Source organism: Gadus chalcogrammus, chromosome 3 (genome assembly GCF_026213295.1).
Source record: "Gadus chalcogrammus isolate NIFS_2021 chromosome 3, NIFS_Gcha_1.0, whole genome shotgun sequence".
In the NCBI taxonomy this organism is placed as follows: domain Eukaryota; kingdom Metazoa; phylum Chordata; class Actinopteri; order Gadiformes; family Gadidae; genus Gadus; species Gadus chalcogrammus.
Genome location: NC_079414.1, coordinates 1,030,108 through 1,051,015, shown reverse-complemented (window position 1 = coordinate 1,051,015; position 20,908 = coordinate 1,030,108). Strand labels below are relative to the sequence as shown.

The 20,908-nt window shown below is 45.4% G+C and overlaps 1 protein-coding gene across 1 annotated transcript in view; it reads left to right on the top strand.

The window, feature by feature from the left end:
- LOC130377970 (protein kinase C alpha type-like) overlaps nt 1–20,908 on the top strand; it is a 297,706-nt gene that overhangs the window by 251,656 nt on the left and 25,142 nt on the right. The window contains exons 13-15 of the mRNA XM_056584916.1: nt 6,339–6,419; nt 7,546–7,653; nt 19,952–20,092. Of these exons, the coding sequence (XP_056440891.1) occupies nt 6,339–6,419; nt 7,546–7,653; nt 19,952–20,092 (330 nt within the window). The remainder of the gene's footprint in view (nt 1–6,338; nt 6,420–7,545; nt 7,654–19,951; nt 20,093–20,908) is intronic.

Genomic DNA, 20,908 nt, shown 5'->3' with positions numbered 1-20,908 from the left:
GTGCATAAGCGCTGCCCGGCAAAGATCCCTTTCTCCTCCTTGTCGTGGTTCATGGTCTTGAGGGAGTCAAAGCCAAAGTTCCTTCCCCCCAATTCATTCTCAACCTTGGCTGAGATAACCCCCAATACGAGTCTCGTTGTAGAAATACCAGAGACGAGAGTCCGACGTGTTATGCGCCATCACACCAACAGCAGAACGGTTATCCAAATAACAAGGAAGTGTACAACACTTGCGTTACAGTCCTGGAGCTCTATATCTAAATAATATCATATAATACATAGATATCTATATCATATAACATATTGTGTGCGCCTCCAGACGATATTATGAATCACAAACGACTTTGTCGGGTTCTGCGACGACTCTGGTTCTTCCACTTTCACATCAACCTGAAGTCGACTGAACCGCACGCTGCCTGCTGCCGGCTGCCCGCTGCCGGGCGATGGTGCCTCGCGGCAACCGGCGGCATGTCGCAGTTCATGTACTTCAGCGAGTCAAACCAAAGTTCCTTTCCCCCAATTCCTTCTCAACCATGGCTCAGATAACCCCCACGACGACAGTCTCGTTGTGGAAATACAAGACACGTCAAAGAACCGACAAGAAACACTTGCGTTACAGTGTGTGTATTCACACACACACATGTGGCGCTCGCACGGTCGAGTCTCATTGGCGGGCCAACGTCTCTGGGCGGGCCAGGCAGAGTAAGGGGAGGAGCTGAGATTCCTGATGACGTCATGAGCACAGACATTCCAAATCAGCGCGCTTGAGCCTCCGTTTTTTCGAAGGCGAGCAGAACAGCTAGTGCTAGTTTTACACCAAACGCAAGTTTTAGCCACTGGGGGACCATAGGCAGGCTAGGGGAACTCATATTTATGTTAGAATACCTCCCAAAGTGAGATTTTCATGTCATGGGACCTTTAAGCCATGCTCTCCACCTGCCCCTCGGGTGCTCTGCATTCCATTGAGTTGCGTTTGCACCTAGGTGCTCTCTGGCGCCATCTGTAAGAAATGGGTGGTAGACCCTGGGCTGTCAGCGGCACTGTGCCAGAGCCGGGCTGCCTCAAAGGTCATTGGATGACCAGTCTGGTCTGAGTCTGTGCCCCCACCTGATGCTGTGGGCTGAGGTCACACCCTTTATTAGGGCTCATAAACACACTCCTATAGACCAGTCATTCCCGATATCGCAGGTGGACTGTGGAAAAGCTAAATTTAATATAAACTAATGCATTATTCCAATAAAAATAAAAAGATGTATAGTGATATAACATTTATTTTAATTATTGTGTGATTACTAAAATAGGCTAGTGCAAAGATAAGAGCGTTCCAGAATCTTTGGGCTCGTGGCTCTAGGCGGGAACGTTGAAGTCCTGTGCCGTCCGAACCACAAGATTAATCGGTGGGTGGCAACAGATTTTCTGATGAGAAAAGAGGCAGAGGTTACCAGAAATACAGAGATTGACAGTGAGTCGCAGGCATCTACGAGCCAGATTCCTCATAAAGAAACAAAGAAAAGGAGGGTGAAAAGAAAATACTACGAAAGCTACTTAGCATTTGGTTTCAGCTACACTGGCCAGTGTAGGGTGTTTGGATATCCGGTTGGAAGCTGGTGACTGGTTGGTAAAGGAGAAGAAGGGACCACCTGGTCTACTTTGCCTGTTGTTATTCCTGGCAGCTTAATAAATGATCACAGAAGTGAGAGGGTGGTACCAACAGCAGCATCAACCACGTCAAACAGCAACATCAACCACATATTACTGCACATGTGTGACTGGTATGACTTCACTGGTATGAAGTCATACCAGTCACACAGACTGAGGCTGCTATTCTGCGTTTGTGTGTGTGTGTGTGTGTGTGTGTGTGTGTGTGTGTGTGTGTGTGTGTGTGTGCGTGTTTGTGTGCGCTTGCGTGCGTGCGTGTGTGCGTGCGTGTGCATCGCTAGCAGCCTGATCCAGAACTGTCATGTAGTATTATGCCTAATGGGAAAGCAATGTATGCAGTATTTACACACACACACCTAGGCACACACACATATACGGTATACTCTCACACAAAAACATATTCACATGCAGACCAGCCACACGCACATCAAACACAGAGCCACACGCAAATCAAACACGCATTAAACACACAACCACACGCACATCAAACATACATTTTTATGCACAGGCTAAGGTAGACGCAAGCGCACGCCCAAACATGCACACCCATACACCCATGTGCATAAGTGTGTCTGTCGCAGAGCTGTGCTGGCCACAGGGTTAGGATGAGTGAAGGGATGGCAGGCCTTGGTCAGACCTGTCACTGTCAATCATCCTCAACCTCGGTTGCCATGGCGGCACGCAGCCTTGTGCATCACTACACAATGCAATATTCAAAGAAGCCCATCCACACATTGTCATGTCATAGTACATTAACAGAGATGTAGAGCAGAGCAGGATTCTACAACTTCCACCCAAACAACAGCCTGTAACGCCCACAGCTGGAGGAGATGAGTACAGTGCTGCCCTGCTTTTGAACTTTTATGTAGCTGAATGCTGGGTTTCAAATCTGTCCTCATACATCGCTCTCCCCGGAGAATCTCTCCACTACTCCCAGTCTGCAGCGTTCCACGTTCACCACGGTAACCACTGCTGTAATGGACCCCCCCAAGGTCAGAGCGTCCCTCTGCTGTTTGAGGGACTGAGAGGTCAATCCATCCTGACACAGCCAGCCCCGGCGTCACAGTGGACTCACCAGGTCAGGGTGAAACTGCTCTCTGGCCCGGAGGCTAGTTTTCACAGCTCTGTAGTGCGGTAGTTTTGTAATAGTCATTTTCTTGGTCCTTGAAGCCAATACAATATTGTGGAATGAAGATCCACACGTTGTTCGTTTAATTTGTTCAACAGATTGAGGGGTGTGGCTCCCCTGGACACGCCCTGATGATAGGAAGGTCTACTGCCTTGTTGGCTGAGGATTTAGACTGTGGGAAGATACTGAGTCAGTTTTCAGATCAACACTATTGGAATGCTTATAGCCTGCTGTATGCTACATTAGCTGGTACATGGTCAGTTCCCTGCATGATGGATTTATAGATTAGATTAATGTAGGAAGGAATCCTAATTGTTCAGTATTTATTAATTACAATATAAAATCTTATATTATATTTACCTTAACATTCAGTCAATTCAGACACAGGTCATGAATCTGCTGGCTGTGAACGTTGGGTGTGGGACCCCTAGCCTACTCTACAGCTGGCAGAGCAGGTTGCCTCAAAACCCGAAGGTTGTTGGTTCAATCCCCAGCTCATACCTGAGCACGATCCCGACCTAACCCTAACTGCTCCCGACAACCTGGCCGCTGCCTGGCCTGGTCAGCACTGCCGTCGGGGTATGAATGTGTGGATGAGTTCATATAGTTTATATAACACGTTCATATGTCCAGCTAGAGCTGGCTCATCCACAGGCTCAGTCCTCTCGGTCGGTCATCAACTCTAACCTTGCCTCAAGGTGATCTGCACCTCCTCGGTGGATTGTCCAGCACTGGTGTTCAGGTCGTCCAGCCCTGTTTGACCCGTTTCACCTGCAGCTCAGAGGAACACACATACAACAGATCTTAAAGGAGAGATATTATGGTGTTTTCCCAACAAGTAAACAAAGTATATGAGTTACAGAAAATGTGTTTTTTAAGCTGTTTGCCGGAAATAGCTTTTAGGAAAAAAACGTCAGAATGCGCTGTTTCTGGTGTCTGTAGCTTTAATGCAAATGAGCTGCTGCCCATTGAGCAATGAGCTGTAAGAGTTAACCACAGCATGGAAAAGAAGGGATTGTTGCCGTTCTCTGACTCCTGGAGCTCTATATCTATACAATATAATAATAATAATAATAATAATATCATATAATACATAGGTATTTACATAATATTATATCTAATATCAACGCCAAAAGCTATGTGCACCTCGGATGATATTATGAATCATAAAGACTGCATCTGGCGTCTCTGGTACTTCCACAACAAGTAAAGACTTGTAGTGGGGGTTATCTCGGCCATGGTTGAGAAGAATTGGGGGAAAGGAACTTTGGCCTTGACTCTCTGAAGTCCATATTACCCGCACCATGGAGGAGAAAGAGATTGTACTCCCGGAGCTGAGCTGCCGGACTGCCGCTGAGCTCCCCCAGCCGGAGCTGCCAGACTGACGCTCTAGCTTCGGAGGCAGTCCGGCACCTCCAGCGGGGGGGAGCTTGGTGGAAAGTCCGGGCGAAGCTTCGGCGGCAGTCCGGCAGCAGTCCGCCAACTCAGCTCCGGCGGTGGCGGACTGCCACCGAAGCTTCGGCGGCAGTCCGGCAGCTCCGGTGTGGGGAGCTTGTCCGCTGGTCCACTAAATCTTAGCTATGCTCTTATGGGGGGGTGGGGAAGTGGGAGGTAATAATCAAATGTGCCCGCTTCCTACGTAGGAGGGGGCGCCGAAACTGACTCGCTTGTTTGGTAACTGTAGACGGGGTACTTTCAGAAATGCATATCTCACTCAAAAAATCATGTACAGACTATTTTCAAAGTTTGTATGCGTGTGGAAGCACCAGAGACCCAAAACAACACTCCCAGGAAAAGTGCTGTTTTCATAATATGTCCCCTTTAACAACAGGCTGAATCCCTAGGGCACAATGTTGAACTTGATGATCACCTTCTGAACGTCAAATAGGAACTGACAACATATGAAATCATGCACAAAAATCTGGCTCAACCTTTGTAGGACCCCTGATCCGGTGCTTTTAGACCAAGGACACCATCCTCGTCTTCCAAGCCTTGTGGATCTTGCTGTCAGAATACACAGGGCTTCCACTGAGTCACTTGAAGTGCAACACCTCATCTAGCATCCCCTCATCTCGCACCACCTCATATAGCGTTCTAGCACCACCTCATCTAGCACCACCTCATCTAGCACCAACTCATCTAGCACCACCTCATCTAGCACTACCTCATCTAGCACCACCACATCTAGCACCACCTTATCTAGCACCACCTCATCTAGCACCACCTCATCTAGCGGTCTAGCATCCTTTCATCTAGCGGTCTATCACCACCTCATCTAGCATCACCTCATCTAGCGATCTATCACCACCTCATCTACCGGTTTAGCACCACCTCATCTAGCACCACCTCATCTAGCGGTCTAGCATCCTTTCATCTAGCGGTCTATCACCACCTCATCTAGCATCACCTCATCTAGCGATCTATCACCACCTCATCTACCGGTTTAGCACCACCTCATCTAGCGGTCTAGCAACACCTGATCTAGCGGTCTAGCTCCACCTCGTCTAGCACCACCTCATCTGGCACCACCTCATCTATCGATCTAGCAGCACTTCATCTAGAGGTCTAGCATCACCTTTTCTAGCGGTTTAGCACCACGTCATCTTGCACCACCTCATCTAGCAATCTAGCATCACCTCATCTAGCGGTCTAGCAACACCTCATCTAGCCCTACCTCATTTAGCGGTCTAGCATCACCTTATCTAGCGGTCTTGTACTTGATGGTGCTGCTTAGACATGACTAGCAGTCACCGGTACTCACTACCAGGTAGAATAAACACTTCTGTTTGAGGTTGAAAGCTGGTTTAACGGGTTAATCTTGCTGTTTTCTCATCGTCCCCGTCCGGGTCTTTATTAAAGAAATCTGGGATATTGCCTTTTATCTTGTCCATGATCTGTCAATGAGCAAGAACGAGGAACAGCTGAGACACATTAGGGGAGGGAACAGTAATCAACACAGGAGGGAAACACAGGGAAACACACCAAAACACGACAGACCATGACAGTAATGGAAGCAACATGTAGAAAGACCGCTATTTGAAGTGATACTTATTATGTTATCTATATATATATATATATATATATATATATATATACTGTACATATATATAGTATATATACTGTATATATATATATAGTACATATACTGTATATATAATGTTGTTGCTCTGGGTGACCTCTTAACCTTTTAACCCTGAGGTTCTCTCTTAATATTAAATACATTGCACTTTCTAAAATGATAATCTATTTTAATCATTTCTTTGCATATGTCTTCTTTTACTATCTATTGTTTTATTTTATTGTATGACAATGTTTCTATGTGAAGCACTTTGAGTCTGCCTTTTGTATGAAAAGTGCTTCATAAATAAAGTTGCCTTGCCCTGCCTTAACCCTGATGTTAACTCTTAACCCTTAACCCTAAGGTTAACTCTTAACCCTTAACTCTGAGGTTAACTCGTAACCCTCAGGTTAACTCTCAACCCTTAACCCTGAGGTCAACTCTTAACCATTAACCCTCAGGTTCACTCTTAACATCTTCCTATTGGTTGCAGATCATCGCCTACCAGCCCTACGGCCGCTCAGTGGACTGGTGGGCGTATGGAGTGCTGCTGTATGAGATGCTGGCCGGACAGGTGAAGCACACACCCACACACACACACACACACACACACACACACACACACACACACACACACACACACACACACACACACACACACACACACACACACACACACGCATACACCATCTCTCTAGTTGGAGTTGGTATGTGACCTAAAACAGACCCAAATGATCACTCCTCTGTGAAGGGACTCCTGGGATGATTGGCACTTATGGAATGAGTGCTCAACACATTCAAGGGCTTTGTAGCCGAAAATCATACATGCAAATACACTATTACAAACATATACAATACACATAAACTCACAAAGAAGTGAGTTTGTGTATACACACACACACACACACACACACACACACACACACACACACACACACACACACACACACACACACACACACACACACACACACACACACACATTTATAGCCAAACATATGCACACAATCTCTCTCTCTCTCTCTCTCTCTCTCTCTCTCTCTCTCTCTCTCTCTCTCTCTCTCTCTCTCTCTCTCTCTCTCTCTCTCTCTCTCTCTCTCTCTCTCTCTCTCTCTCTCTGCTATGTATGAGCTAGAGAGGTCATGGTTCCAGTGTGGGGGGGCAGTGAAGTGGAAATTAAGAATGAAGCGTATTACAGGCGGTCAAAACAGCCACATTAGGGTTATAAATGAGATGGCTGCTCTCTATTTTCTCTCTGTCTCTCTCGCTCTTTTTCTGCTCCAGTTATTTTTGAAGCCTCCCCTCCTCCTTCATATGGTTCCTCTCGCCTTTACCTTCCTAACTTCAATCCATCACTTCTCTAAACCTCTGTTTCCTCTCGCATCCCCTACCCAAGCCTCCACTTCCCTTAACAGTGTGAACAGTAGGAGAGTGTAGAACAGAACTCTGCTAACTACTTCTTCTTTTCAATTCTCTTGAAAGTATACAGCCAAAGTGTGTATTCTTAAATTGTTAAAAGTAATGAATAGGTAAATCACATTAAATCATTTTTTAATGAAAGCAGTTAGTTTTTTTGGGAAAATTGATTATATCGAGATAAGATAAGCCTGTTGTTTGGAGGCTATATAAATACATACATTCCTATTAATACATATATTCATATGTAATGCATAAATAAAATAAAGTCCTGTAATCCACAGCCTCCGTTTGATGGGGAGGATGAAGACGAGCTGTTCCAGTCGATCATGGAGCACAACGTGTCCTACCCCAAATCCATGTCCAAGGAGGCTGTCCTCATCTGCAAAGGGGTGAGTAGCGTCATAAAACAACGTAGCATCCCTACACCTACGTAGCATCACATAACCAACGTAGCATCACAAAACAACGTAGCATGACAAGGTGCCATGCTGTAATTCCGACGCCTCATTGTTCCGACGTCTCAATGGTCCGAATTATTTCCCATTAGATCGACATGCCACTATGCCGACGGTTCAATGTTCCAAAAACGGAACCCATTGGTCCGAAGGTCCGTTTGTCCAACTTTTCAAACAGGAGGCGCATTACACCGGGATTCCACCGGACGCGTACGCGCAGCGGAACGGCTGCGTCCTCTGCCCTGCGTCCATTCCTACCGGGCGGGTAACGGCAGCGTAGCGCTGCCTTGCGAGCCAGCCGTATTCACACGAGATCATGAGATCACGCGATAATCCTAAACCTAATGTACTCACCTTCCACTCCCAAAACTATTGCTATTAAATGCCACGTTTTGTCCTTTCTGACATTTTCCTTATAAAAAGGAGGATTTGGTACATAAATGACTTCATGTTGCTGAACTTCGACAATGAGTCTCTCGTCGTCCATGTTGCCGACCCTCTGAGACCCTTTGATTGATTGACTGCTGACCTGGTGCCACTGGTCATGACGTAATAATGTTGATGTGAAGTTACATGAGCTGAGTATTGTGTTTTATTTTGAAAATTGACCGGATGCTCTATGGCTTTTACTTTTTCACTTCCTGCCCTGCTCGATCTGCTCTGTTGAAATTGACACGGTTTAGCAGCGGCTCGCCCAAAAATAGAAGTGCGACGGAAAGATAGCGCCGCGGCACAGCACGCCGCTCCTGGGACGCTGCTGAAGCGTTCCGCCGCACGCCCGGTGGAAATGGTCTCATTGATTAGAGTAGAAGCGATCAGCAGCGGTGACCGCGGCGCGTACGCCTCCGGTGGAATCGAGCCTTTTAGGCCGACGGTTCAATATGCCGAATAGGCCAATGCACAATTCCACATGTGTGATTATGAAACCAAAAATAAAAGACGATGTAGGCTAAGTTCCAGCAGTGCACTTCACCAAGCCAGACTGTTGCTGTGGGCTTGAACGGTCACAAGAGGTGAATTTATGAAGCGCACGTTATACTAACGTGCGCTTCATGGAAACGAGGACTAACGCCTCGTTTCCACATACGTACATTCTCGTATGGGATCCAACCGTCTCCGACCGAAAGTCCATTCATTCCTATGTGATTCTCTGTAATGTCCGTTTTTCCTCCGAGACTCCTCCCCTCAGTAAAATTTCTGTCCGGTATGTCCGTAATATACGTTCAAAAAATTTAACTTTTGCCGTCGTTTTACGGAGATACCGTATGAAAGTTTTTATGTTTTTCACAAAACATGTAAGTACCTGGCAGGCAAAACTCCTCGCCGATCTCTTTCCAAGCCTGGTTGGTTTTGTTTTTATCTCTGTATATGTCGATCCTCATGTTCCAAAGTACCGGTCTCCTAAAAACGGCCATTGTCATACGCTCCCCCATCTTTTGACCGTAAATAAATTCATGTCTGTACTAGGGTTGCCGCGGTGTGGACATTTTCACACCGAGTAATACGCTCGTGTCAAAACCGGTATTACCGGTATAAACGGTATTAACTTTGAAACTATAGGCCAACCGCCATCTTCTCCGTCAACTCTCCTCTCACACTCGGTGACAGCGGCTGGCAGCGCGCCAATTCTCGTCGTCTTATAACGTTCTATATATAGTAGGATAATAAATATCATAATATCACGGCCAAAAGCTCTGTGCGACTCCGGATGGCCGTAGCGCGGGGAGCTCATGTAGGGATTTGGCTCTGCGGGGTTTGTTTACCGGCGTTGCTATGGTTACCAGTCTTGTAAGGAAGCACGTCAATTCTCGGCACGACAATTCTCCCGCACAGAGCAGAACCGTGGCCTATTCTACACATTTTAATTTTCTTAATTATAATTATATTATTCATTTTTATTGAATTTGTTTTTTTATTACAAAAAAATAATAATAATATTACTCGGTGTTGCCGGTGTGCAACACCGAGTAAACGGTGTTGGCCTCAACACCGGTAACACCGATAATACCGTATACCGCGGCAACCCTAGTCCGTACGTAAAACACTAGCGACTCCTTCCGTAAATTTACGGAAGCACGGATACGAAAAACATACGTATGTGGAAACGAGGCGTTACGCCTCGTTTCCACATACGTACATTCTCGTATGCGATCCAACCGTCTCCGACCGAAAGTCCATTCATTCCTATGTGATTCTCCGTAATGTCCGTTTTTCCTCCGAGACTCCTCCCCTCCGTACAATTTCTATCCGATATGTCCGTAATATACGTTCAAAAAATGTAACTTTCGCCGTAGTTTTACGGAGATACCATATAAAGTTTTTATGTTTTTCACAAAACATGTAAGTACCTGGCAGGCCAAACTCCTCGCCGAACTCTTTCCAAGCCTGGTTGGTTTTGTTTTTATCTCTGTGTATGTCGATCCTCATGTTCCAAAGTACCGGTCTCCTAAAAACGGCCATTATCACACGCTCCCCCATCTTTTGTCCGTAAATAAATTCATGTCCGTACGTAAAACACTAGCGACTCCTTCCGTAAATTTACGGAAGCACGGATACGAAAAACATACGTATGTGGAAACGAGGCGTAATGCTTTTCCTGTAAAGAAGTCAAACGGTGAGTGAAAAACAAATAAAAATGTTATCTTTAGTAGCTGTGTGTGGGCCTATATGTGTTGTTTACTGTGTTTACAGTGGGCTTTTAGCCTAAATAATTTTGCTGGTATTGATTTAGTCAAACATATACCTCATACCGTGTACTTAGTCAAGTGAGTGTGAGTGTGTGTGTGTGTGTGTGTGTGTGTGTGTGTGTGTGTGTGTGTGTGTGTGTGTGTGTGTGTGTGTGTGTGTGTGTGTGTGTGTGTGTGTGTGTGTGTGTGTGTGTGTGTGTGTTCGTGCCCGTGTTGAGAATTAGACCTACGCTCTCTGTCCATGGGGCTGAAACACTGTGTCGAAACTGTGTCGAAAAAGTGAAGCGAGGTCACTTTGCTCTCCAATATTCATCGTGAACGTGATATGTAGGCCTATGTTGTATTTTTGAGAGAGTGAGAGAGCGAGAAAGAGCGAGGTATAAAACTCTTTATATGTAGTAGGCCTATTCGGCATATTGAACCGTCGGCCTAATGCGCCTCCTTTTTGAAAAGTCGGACAAACGGACCTTCGGACCAATGGGTTCCGTTTTCGGAACATTGAACCGTCGGCATAGTGGAATGTCGATCTAATGGGAAATATTTTGGACCATTGAGACGTCGGAACAATGAGGTGTCGGAATTACGGGCTGGCCCCCATCACAATACCAACAGAGCATCACAATACCAACCTACGTTGGTATCACAATAAAAACAGCATTTCAATGTTAATGCAGCATCGCAAAACAACCTAGCATCACTCTACCAAAGTAGCATCACAAAACATTGTAGCACCACTATACCAACCGAGCTTCAACGAATAACGCTCTTATTCCCGCCCTGTCTCCTTGCTTGACTGCGATCTAGCATCTAGGATTGATGCTAACAATGAATTTCATACATTGAATTTTGCAGTTGTAATTGGCATGGTGAATTTTGGGGCATTGACAATTTTAAATGAAATTGTATACATTTAATCTTGCACATTGAATTTTTTAACATTTAATATTTGATTGAGAATTTTTGAACATTGGAAAAAATTAGAAAATTATTATGAGGTCAATTCAGAGGCAAAGAAATTCAGATACATTTTTTCAATGTTTAATATTCAGTGCTTAAAATTCAATGGCTTTTTATTTTCAAAATCCGATGAGACAGATTTACCTCCATATCATTCTGTTTAATAGCTAAAACTTTCTCAATCTCTGTAGGATAAGTTTGTTAATGTGTGTCCGTATAAAACAGGACTCTTTTCAGTTCTCCTCATGTTGGGCATATTTTTCAGAGGAAACTCAAATTCGATGTGAAGACGATTTTTTAATTCCGTCCGGACAGATTTCTAGGTCTCAAAAAGAGGACAGGTCTGGGCAAAAGAGGACATCTGGTCACCATAAGTACGGGGAACCACCTTGATTCCTACCTGTTCCACTGTTATAAAATAGCGGCATAACTTCGTGGGCGTTATCCTGGTCATTTCTCTGCGTCAGAAAGGTGTGGAGTGTAAGCGTGTGAATGGGTTGTATTGCGTGTGTCTCATGCCCACTGCTTGAGACTTCGCTTTCAGATTTCTTTAATTGACCAGTATAATAAGCAGATCAAATAAATATCTCCTATCCTTTGTCCACAATTTGAATATCCTTTTGGTCATTTGCTATGTGAAAAATCCCCCAAAATCATGAAACACACTCAGAGAGGCCAAGGTAAAGTAGTTGTTATGTAACAGGACCCGGTGACACAGGTATTTTTAGGCAACCGGTCTCTGAACAGAAACAGGACCTGTTGATGTCCTAGTCATGCTGAGGTGCGCTTGTCACGGTGACATATCCTTTTTCTCTGGTAATGGTTTGTTTTCTGATCCGTTTCTTACCACCACGTTGGTTTTGTGACGAGAGAAGGCTAATGCCCTTGCATCTGTTGACAGATACGTATCTGTTGTCTATAACACACCAGTTTGTACCTCCATCCTGCATCTTTCCACACACCTTTAAAAGACATCGGAGCTGGCAGTTTAGGATTACAGAGTACAGGATATGAAAGGCTCATAGGTGGATTTGTAAGTGTGAATGGTTCAGTTTGGATGTTAACGCAGTATTGTCAATAATGACGATAGCAGTTTGTGTAGTGTCTCCGTTGATTGTCCGTTCTCCTGCAGTGCTCATGAAGCAGGAGCTCATAGAGGCTGTACAAGGAAACGGGTGTTGGAAGAAAAGTGCATTGTTCAGTAAACAGACAAATCGTAACGTCAGTAGCAGAGCTAAAGCATCAAATCAAGTTCACATCTAAAGACTGGTAGTCTTGAGCATTTTCCCAACATCTGTGAGGGCCGTCGGTGGTTTCAGCAAGGTGTGAATTTCCTCTTCCTCATCCTCCTGAGCAGTGAGGACTGAAATTCACATGTCCCCAAAGCAACCCCTGCAATTGTCAAACTAACACCCCTAAATACACCTGGGCTCCCCTGAAGACAGTTTGGGGGGTCTCTTGACGTTCAAAAAATGGTATTCAGATGCACTCTGCATTCCAAAATGAATAGCTACCCTTACGATGATATGTTCAAAAGGGTAATATAGAGTAAGTACCGAAGAATAGCATATAGAATTAACATTTTGAAAGAGGTGAATGGTCATCATACTACAAATGTGTAAAGTGTTCAGTGATTCCTTGGCTCGATCTCCAGAAGTGTTCACATTGTTGGAGAAACATTGTGAAAGGACTCCCCAGACCCATGCATGGGTTAGGGACATGAGTTAGTTTGATGGCACAATCGTGCCATCAAACGCACCACCAAACTAGAGCTGTAATCTGGCCTTAAAAGTTAGGCCCGACCCGGCCCGAGCCCGACAGGATTCTGCCTGAACCCTGCTAGATTTTTTCAATGCCCGAACACGTTTTCAGCCCAACATATTCAAATATGCGCAGCTCTTTTTCAAGAATGAGTCGTATATATATATATTTTACATTGATTGACTATCGTAGGCTATAGTCCACTTGGAACAAGATGATAAAAAAGTCCTCTGTAACATCGTCATCTCAGCACTCTAAATAGCCTACACTTCTAAATAGGTCTACGGGCATATAACAATTATAACAATTAGTCATATAACAATTAGTCTTTCTTAACAAATTAAATTAAAATAAATTCCAAACTAAGATAGGTATTTGGCAATAACAACATACAACGAAAAGTTACATAAAATTGAGATTAGAACTAAGACCAACAAAAATGAGACTTGCTTGCGGTCGCCTCTCCACAACCACCAATATGAATAAAAATAGACCAACATGCCAACAAGCATTAGTTAAATTAAAATTCTAAATTAGGATGGGTATTTGGCATAAATTGCTGGCAAAAGTGGCAATAACGAAATTAAGATAAAGCCTTGCCACTTCTCTCCACAATCCGGCCTCAACGCGATGGTGAACAGCAGCTGAAATGTAATAAAAGAATAATAAAGGGAACATTGCAGTTGTCAGGGTTGTATTCACTAGTTCCATATCCTTACTTATGAAATGGCATGTGATTGTCAAATAACATATTTTTTTATAATCCTCCATAGACATTTCTGTGGTCATTGCGACTCTGCCGTCCTTCAAGAAAGTCTTCAGTGTCTTTACCAAAGCGTCCCTTTTTTCTTGAGCCATTTCAGTGCATCTCTTTGCAATTGTCACATGGCTGGGAACCATCCCATGTGCGGCCCCGACATGAATTGGTTCTTGCACTAGCTGTTTGAATCCCTCGCCATTAACGATGTTTAAAGGCATAATGCCTTTACAGCAAAAGCTGACACACTTCTCAGTCACCAATGGTTTCACCTTTGCAGGCATGGGTTTTGATGCTGTAACAAACTATGTGATAGAAGGTTTTTGGGCACTCGTGGCAGGTGTTAGATTAGATTAGATTAGATTTCTTTATTGTCCTTGTTCAACAGAGTTAATCAACGAAATTAAGTTTAGAGCATCACCACTGGCATAGTATATAAATATAAATATATTAATAAATAAATAGATTAATAAATAGATAAATAAATAAATAACAATAATAACATGAATGAGAATGCAGCAAGTCCAGTCCATAGTTGTGATGTGTGAGAGTGAGAGGGGGGGGCTGCAGTCCTGCAATAGATGGAAAATGTGTACAGTGCAGCAATGAAGTCCAGTTCACAGTTATTGAGTGGGAGTTATAGTGGGAGTTATATGACCTATTGTTGTTGTTGTTGGTTGTAGTTATATGTTGTACGGCTTCGATCTGGATGCCTTATCAGTAGGGGTGTAACGTATTTGTACGAAACAGTCACGGAACAGGCACTTCGGTGCGGTTACCGAGGTGTACCGCGGTTCGTAAATCTGGCGTATATAGCGTTAATATGGCAAATGTAAAGGCCCGTTTTGCGTTGCGGAATTTAAAACTTGAAGTTGGAGTTCCACCCGGACCGTTTAGCCAAAGTATACTACTCCGACCCCGTAATCCGCACAGCAGCTCTCAGTCGGGATGTCGGATACACAATGCAATTCGCCGCCCGATCTATCTTATATGTTGACTACAAACCATGTAAGCATTGTTGTTCAATAAAAAAAATACGAGCTGTGCAAACCCAGCTCAAAACACTATTTCAACAACCCCTGTCTGGAAATTCAGAAATGCAAATGCCATAACCAAGTTTATTGGTGTTATCATTGCTGCTTATCTAAGGGTTGAGAAACAAGCATTTTTTTTTTAATTTTCCCCGTACCGCGACTTAAAAACCGAGGTACGTACCGATCCGTGACTTTTGTGTACCGTTACACCCCTACTTATCAGCGATGAATTATCTGCTGTTGTACTGTTGTACTTTACCGCATTTTGGGCATTTCACGTAACCTACTGGCTCATTCACCTCACACACCGGGGAGAAGCCCTTCCAGTGATCGGCTTACGGAGTCCGCTTCACCCTGAATGATAAATTGAAGCGCAAAGGAGCTGTCCTCGTTAAGCAACAAGTAGCTCGGGCTGACAGGCAGAACGGTCAACCTGCCGGCCCGCTTGTCAGAAACCAAAGCCAATAAGAGCGCCGTCTTAAAGGACAGGGCATCGAAAGGGGCCTGAGACAGAGGCTCGAAGGGGTCCCTGGACAATCCAGGCAACACGTTCCATGAAAGGGAGGGGGCTCAGCGAGCATGGTAGACGTTACAGAGTCAGTCGCAGTACAAACAGCAAGCTGTCTACACGCCGCGCTCGTGTCCACCGAACAGGCAGCGAGCCGTCTAGCCGCTGCACTAATGCCCGATGAACGAGCAACGAGTTGTCTAGCCTCCCCGCTAGGATCGCCGCGTTGTCCGCTAGCTGTCACCACAGTGAGCAGACCCGTCTTCTCACCTTCAACAGACTGTAGGAGGGAGGTAGAGAGGTTCTTTAGGAAGTATGTACTGCCGTTCGGCCGAACGGTCTTTTGAATCTTTATTCAATGGTACAGAAAGACTGGGAGCCAGCTTGCGGTACTTCTGGCTCCACTGTGCTGCTCCCCCCTGCTGGTGCTGGGGCGGCTGCGGTGGCGGGGTAAAAGGGTGGCCCCCTGGAACGCTGGGACCTGGCTCGACCCCGCTTCCTACCGGCCTGCTGGTGGGAGGAGCCCGTGAGAATCGCCCCGAACCGGGAACGATTCTCATGGACAGACTGCTGGTGCGCGAGCACCTCCGAGAACCGGGGCCCAAATAGCCCATCCGGAGCTAATGGGCCCTGGACGAGGCTGGCCCGCTCTCGCTCCGGCAGCGCAGTGGGGGAGAGCCAAATGGCCCGCTGAACAATGATGGACCAGGCCATATGCCGGCCGGCCGAAACGGCTATCGGCTGGCATAGCTGGAGGATGGCGCTGGAGAACCGGGAAACTGCAAGCCATCTTGCGGCTTCCTCCGGGCTATAAGCTCCCTGCCAGCCGACAAGGAGATCAGGGCAGCGGAAAGCAGGGTGGTGTTGTTTACCGCTGCTGCAGATTGCGGTCGGGGGGCAGCAGCTTCTCGTTAGGGCGCCATCAGGCGCCCGAATAGAGAAGTGCTGCCAGGGGAGGCTCCAGGCGAGGGATCCCCCACGCCTGAGTATCAGGCCCCTCCACGTTAGTAAAGTCAGTGAAAGCCTTCACCTGGGCCGCAAAGACGTCGTCAATGGAGGCGGAGTCGACCTGCTCGATGAGGTCCTCATCTTCGACGTCCGGAACTCCGGCTTTAAAAATGTCGATGGCCTCGGAGAGGGCCAACGACGGTGAAAAGAAAAGGTGCCTGGAGAGGAGCCCCTCTTCAGGCAGTGGCAGGCACCTCTCCAGGCAGTGCGCGGCAGGCTGCGCAGGAGGTGGGGGTAGACAAGGCAGCCGCGGCGTGTTCCGCACTGAGGCACATGAAACACGCCAGGTGCCCGTCACCCGGCTTCAGATAGGCAATGAGGCCCTGAAAAGGGCCCAGTTCTCAAGGAATCGCTCTTTAATGGCGCGTTTCCACTCCAGGGTGCGGAACAGATCGGATCGCAAAGGTGCGGATCGGGTTGGGTTTCCACCGCCAAAAGTGGGCGTGACCCGGACTTAGCCGTACCCGTTTTGGCCTCGTTTTCAGGACTCCTCCGTTGGGGTACTGAAAACGAGACGAGACGCCTGAAAGGGTCCCGGGAAATTCTAGCTACACACCTCCTCCGTTGATTGGTCGACAGAATCATCACTTCCGGGTGACGCGGGGATAAAAACGAACAAACAGTAGCCTCGAGGTATTATTCTTTACAATTAACATGTCGCGTAAAACGCTTGCTTGGGCGAACAAGGAGGTGGAGACGTTCGTCTGCCTTTGGGGAGGAAGACGTTGTTTACGATGTTTACGTAGCTGCCGCGGCGATCGACATCCGGCCTACCACAAAGGGTACTGTCGGAAGTGGAAACGCGACCTCGGAACTGAGCTGGGCTATACCGCCCCCTCCCTACCGCACCCTGCAGTGGAAACGCGGCATAATGGCCCTGAAAAGGGCCGTTGGTCCGTCACCTCGCCCAAGCCGCTGCCAAAAGGTACTTGACGTTTTAAAGTCATAACTGTTGATCATACAAAGCTGAAAGAAAAGGAGGATGAGCGGCGGCATGCGCCGTCTTATATACATGGTGCCGAGGGAAATGTGGGCGGTGCCCACGTTGATGGGTGCATAGTTCAAATTTTCAGTGCGAGCGAGCACGCACACGGGACAAGCCCATAAGGCGAAGCCTAGACGGCGTAGCCTACATGAAATAGAACATACCAGTTTTTGTCAAGATTAATTTTGTACCCACCAAAAAAGAAAAAAAAATTAAGTTGATTTATTAGGTATCATTATTGAATGAGCTGCCACCCTGGCTTGGACAATGAATGAGGTATTAATACCAATACTCTTTGGCTGGGAGGCAATGATGAGGCATCAGACAATCAAGTAATTTAACCCTGAATACATAATGAAAAGCACCAGACCAGGTTGCTAGCAGCATGGACAGTATTGGAGCGATAACCTGTTGAACTTAATCGATGTGGTAGGCTACACCACGGGATGCATCTGCAGACCACTGCCACATAAATAAAGGCAAGACGCGATATTTATTGCTTAAGATTTGCTGGTGCTGTGGCAAGGTCTTTTGTGTTTTTTGCACTCAAGTGGTCGGCTGTTTTAACTCATGCAATTAATGTTAGCCATAGCCACCAAGTAGCCTAACTTATCTACTGTTTGCGTTCGTACAGTGTTTGGTATAGTGGAGATGACGACGGTGGAGTTGGTGGAATCAGTCTCTTGTTGACACAAAGTGACCTTTGGTCATTCTTGCTTTGCTTGAATTCTGGAATAATTGTGGTGGGGAGTGCATGAGTTTTGGTCAGAATGCCTGATGTAGATTAGATGGATGTGTGTTGTGAATTGAGAACAGCCAGCTCATGATGTGATATAGCATTCAGCTTTGCAACAAATATTTTTTGCTTTTTTAATCTGATTTGTAGTGCTGTGTATAGTAGGGGTGTGCACGGGTACAACGTGTACACTTGTAACCGGTTAGTAAATCATAACCGTTTAAGAAAAATCAGTCAACGAAAACCGTAAAAAAATAAAATAAAAAATCACCGCTCCATTTTTTCAATGGGAATCACGACGGTCCATTCTTTAAACATAAAGTTTGCAGATTTATAAGTCGAAATTCGTCCCAGCCTTTATACCACCGATACTCTAGGGTCTATAGCATATAACTGCTTTGTCTGATTACAGTTTAATTCATTGTTCACGATTTACCAGCTCTCGTTTTGAAGAATAATCACCGCGCCATTCGTTTCAATGGGAATAGCGACGGTCTATGCTTCCAACATAAAGTGTTCATATCGAAATTCGTCCCAGCCTTTCTACCAAAAATACTCTAGGATCTATAGCATATAACCGCCTTGTCTGATTACAGTTTAATTAATTTTTCGCGATTTACCAGCTCTCGTTTTGAAGAATAATCACCGCGCCATTCGTATTAATGGGAATCGAAACGTCTATACTTTCAACATAAAATGTACATATTTATAATTTGAAATTCGTCCCAGCCTTTATACCACAGATACTATAGGGTCTATAGCATATAACCACATTTTCTGATTACAGTTTAATGAAACAGTAAGCTGACAACATCTGTTAACACCGCAACTGCAAATGAACCACACAGAGATAACCATGGCAACCGGTCAAACATTTTTTCTTTTTGCGATCATTCTGCTCGCACATCCGCCTTGTTGATAAACAAATGATCCCCCTATAGTGCGACTGCGGTCCACTTTAAAAATAAAAAAAATATTCATCAATTAATAAAAAATAACACGAAAAAAAAAGAAGGGGTTGTGTAACCGTCTACAATTTTTTGTAACTGTTCACATCACATGTTTACCCCTTCTTAACTTTAACACGTAGTTCATTACCTTTCCTATCTTCTTATTGTTTATGTTGGTAGCTTAGTCATGTCATTTCACGTTGTCAACATTGGGTACATGGTGCAGGACTTAGTGGATCATATGTCCAATGCTTTTTGGAAAGACTTTCTTCATAAAACATGTCAGACATCACAGTTTTTTGTGTACATTTTATTCATTATTTATCTACATGGGGATGCCGTCTTTCAGAACCTTTCATTACCTGCACTAAAGAAAAAAAATAAAGAGTGCATCCTCATGTACACAGCCCTTCTGAAAATGCACTTCCGAATGTGTCTCTGTCCCCAGCACATTTTAAGTGTGTGTGAGTGTTGAGTGTTGTGAGGGTTTTAAATCGTTATAGAGTTCTCTTGTGGACAGTGATATTTTCTATAACATTGTTTGTGGAATGTCTGTTCCACAAACAGACACATTGTTTTCCGAAATGAAGGGTGAAAAATCTTTTAAATATATGTGTGGACGACTCCAAGTCTAAACAGACTAAACATATCCATACTTCCCCCTCATAGGGGTTAGCATTCACTGCAGAGGGTGGATAAATGGAGTTGATGCAGAAGAGTAACAACCAGCCATTAATGCATAGTTGTATTATTAGAAGTAGTATTGATAGTATTACCATTTTAAGTAACACGGTACAGGTTTCAGAGGTCTCTAACCGGCTGTCCTTCCTGTGTCTTCCCGGTGACCAGCTGATGACCAAGCACCCGTCCAAGCGTCTGGGCTGCGGGCAGGAAGGCGAGCGGGACATCAGGGAGCATGCTTTCTTCAGACGCATCGACTGGGAGCGCCTCGCCAACCGTGAGATCCAGCCCCCCTTCAAACCCAAAGACGTGAGCCACACACAGACACACACCCACTCACACACACACATACACTCTAACAAACACATACACTAACACACAACCACACACACACAAACCAACACACATACAAACACACACACACAAACACTCTCAGACAAACACACACACACACACACACACACACACACACACACACACACACACACACACACACACACACACACACACACACACACACACACACACACATATTTTTACTGACAAACACACATTCAGATTCACATACATGCATAAACACACAGCACAGACATGCACACACACACACACACACACACACACACACACACACACACAAAACACACACACACACACACCATATACGTGTGTCTGTGTTTGTGCAGGCCTAGAACATCAAGCTACAGGGCAGCAAACCCAGTTATGATTAGAGTTCCACTCTGTCATGCATACAAAGCAGCCCCCGTAGCACACAGTTCACCTTGCAGAGTGGATGCAGGGCAGAGCATTCCTCTGTACCTCCCGTCACAAAGCCACTACAGCCAGGTTTTTGTCTCATCATAAAACATGACATCTCATAGTATAACCATTCAGGGACACAAAGACATATGCACAGTTAAAAGACACACCGACACACACAAAAACAAACATTATCAGAGATAAAGAATGTGCAAAGGTTCATACACTGTGGTGCTCGTTATGATACAATTATCATCCTCCTTCAATCCTCCAGTAGTTTTGATGCTAATCCCTTTCTGGTTAGGGGTTGTATCATGTTACAGCCTTTCTCTTGGGAGGGCTGCAGTTAGAGGTCAGAGAATGTTACAG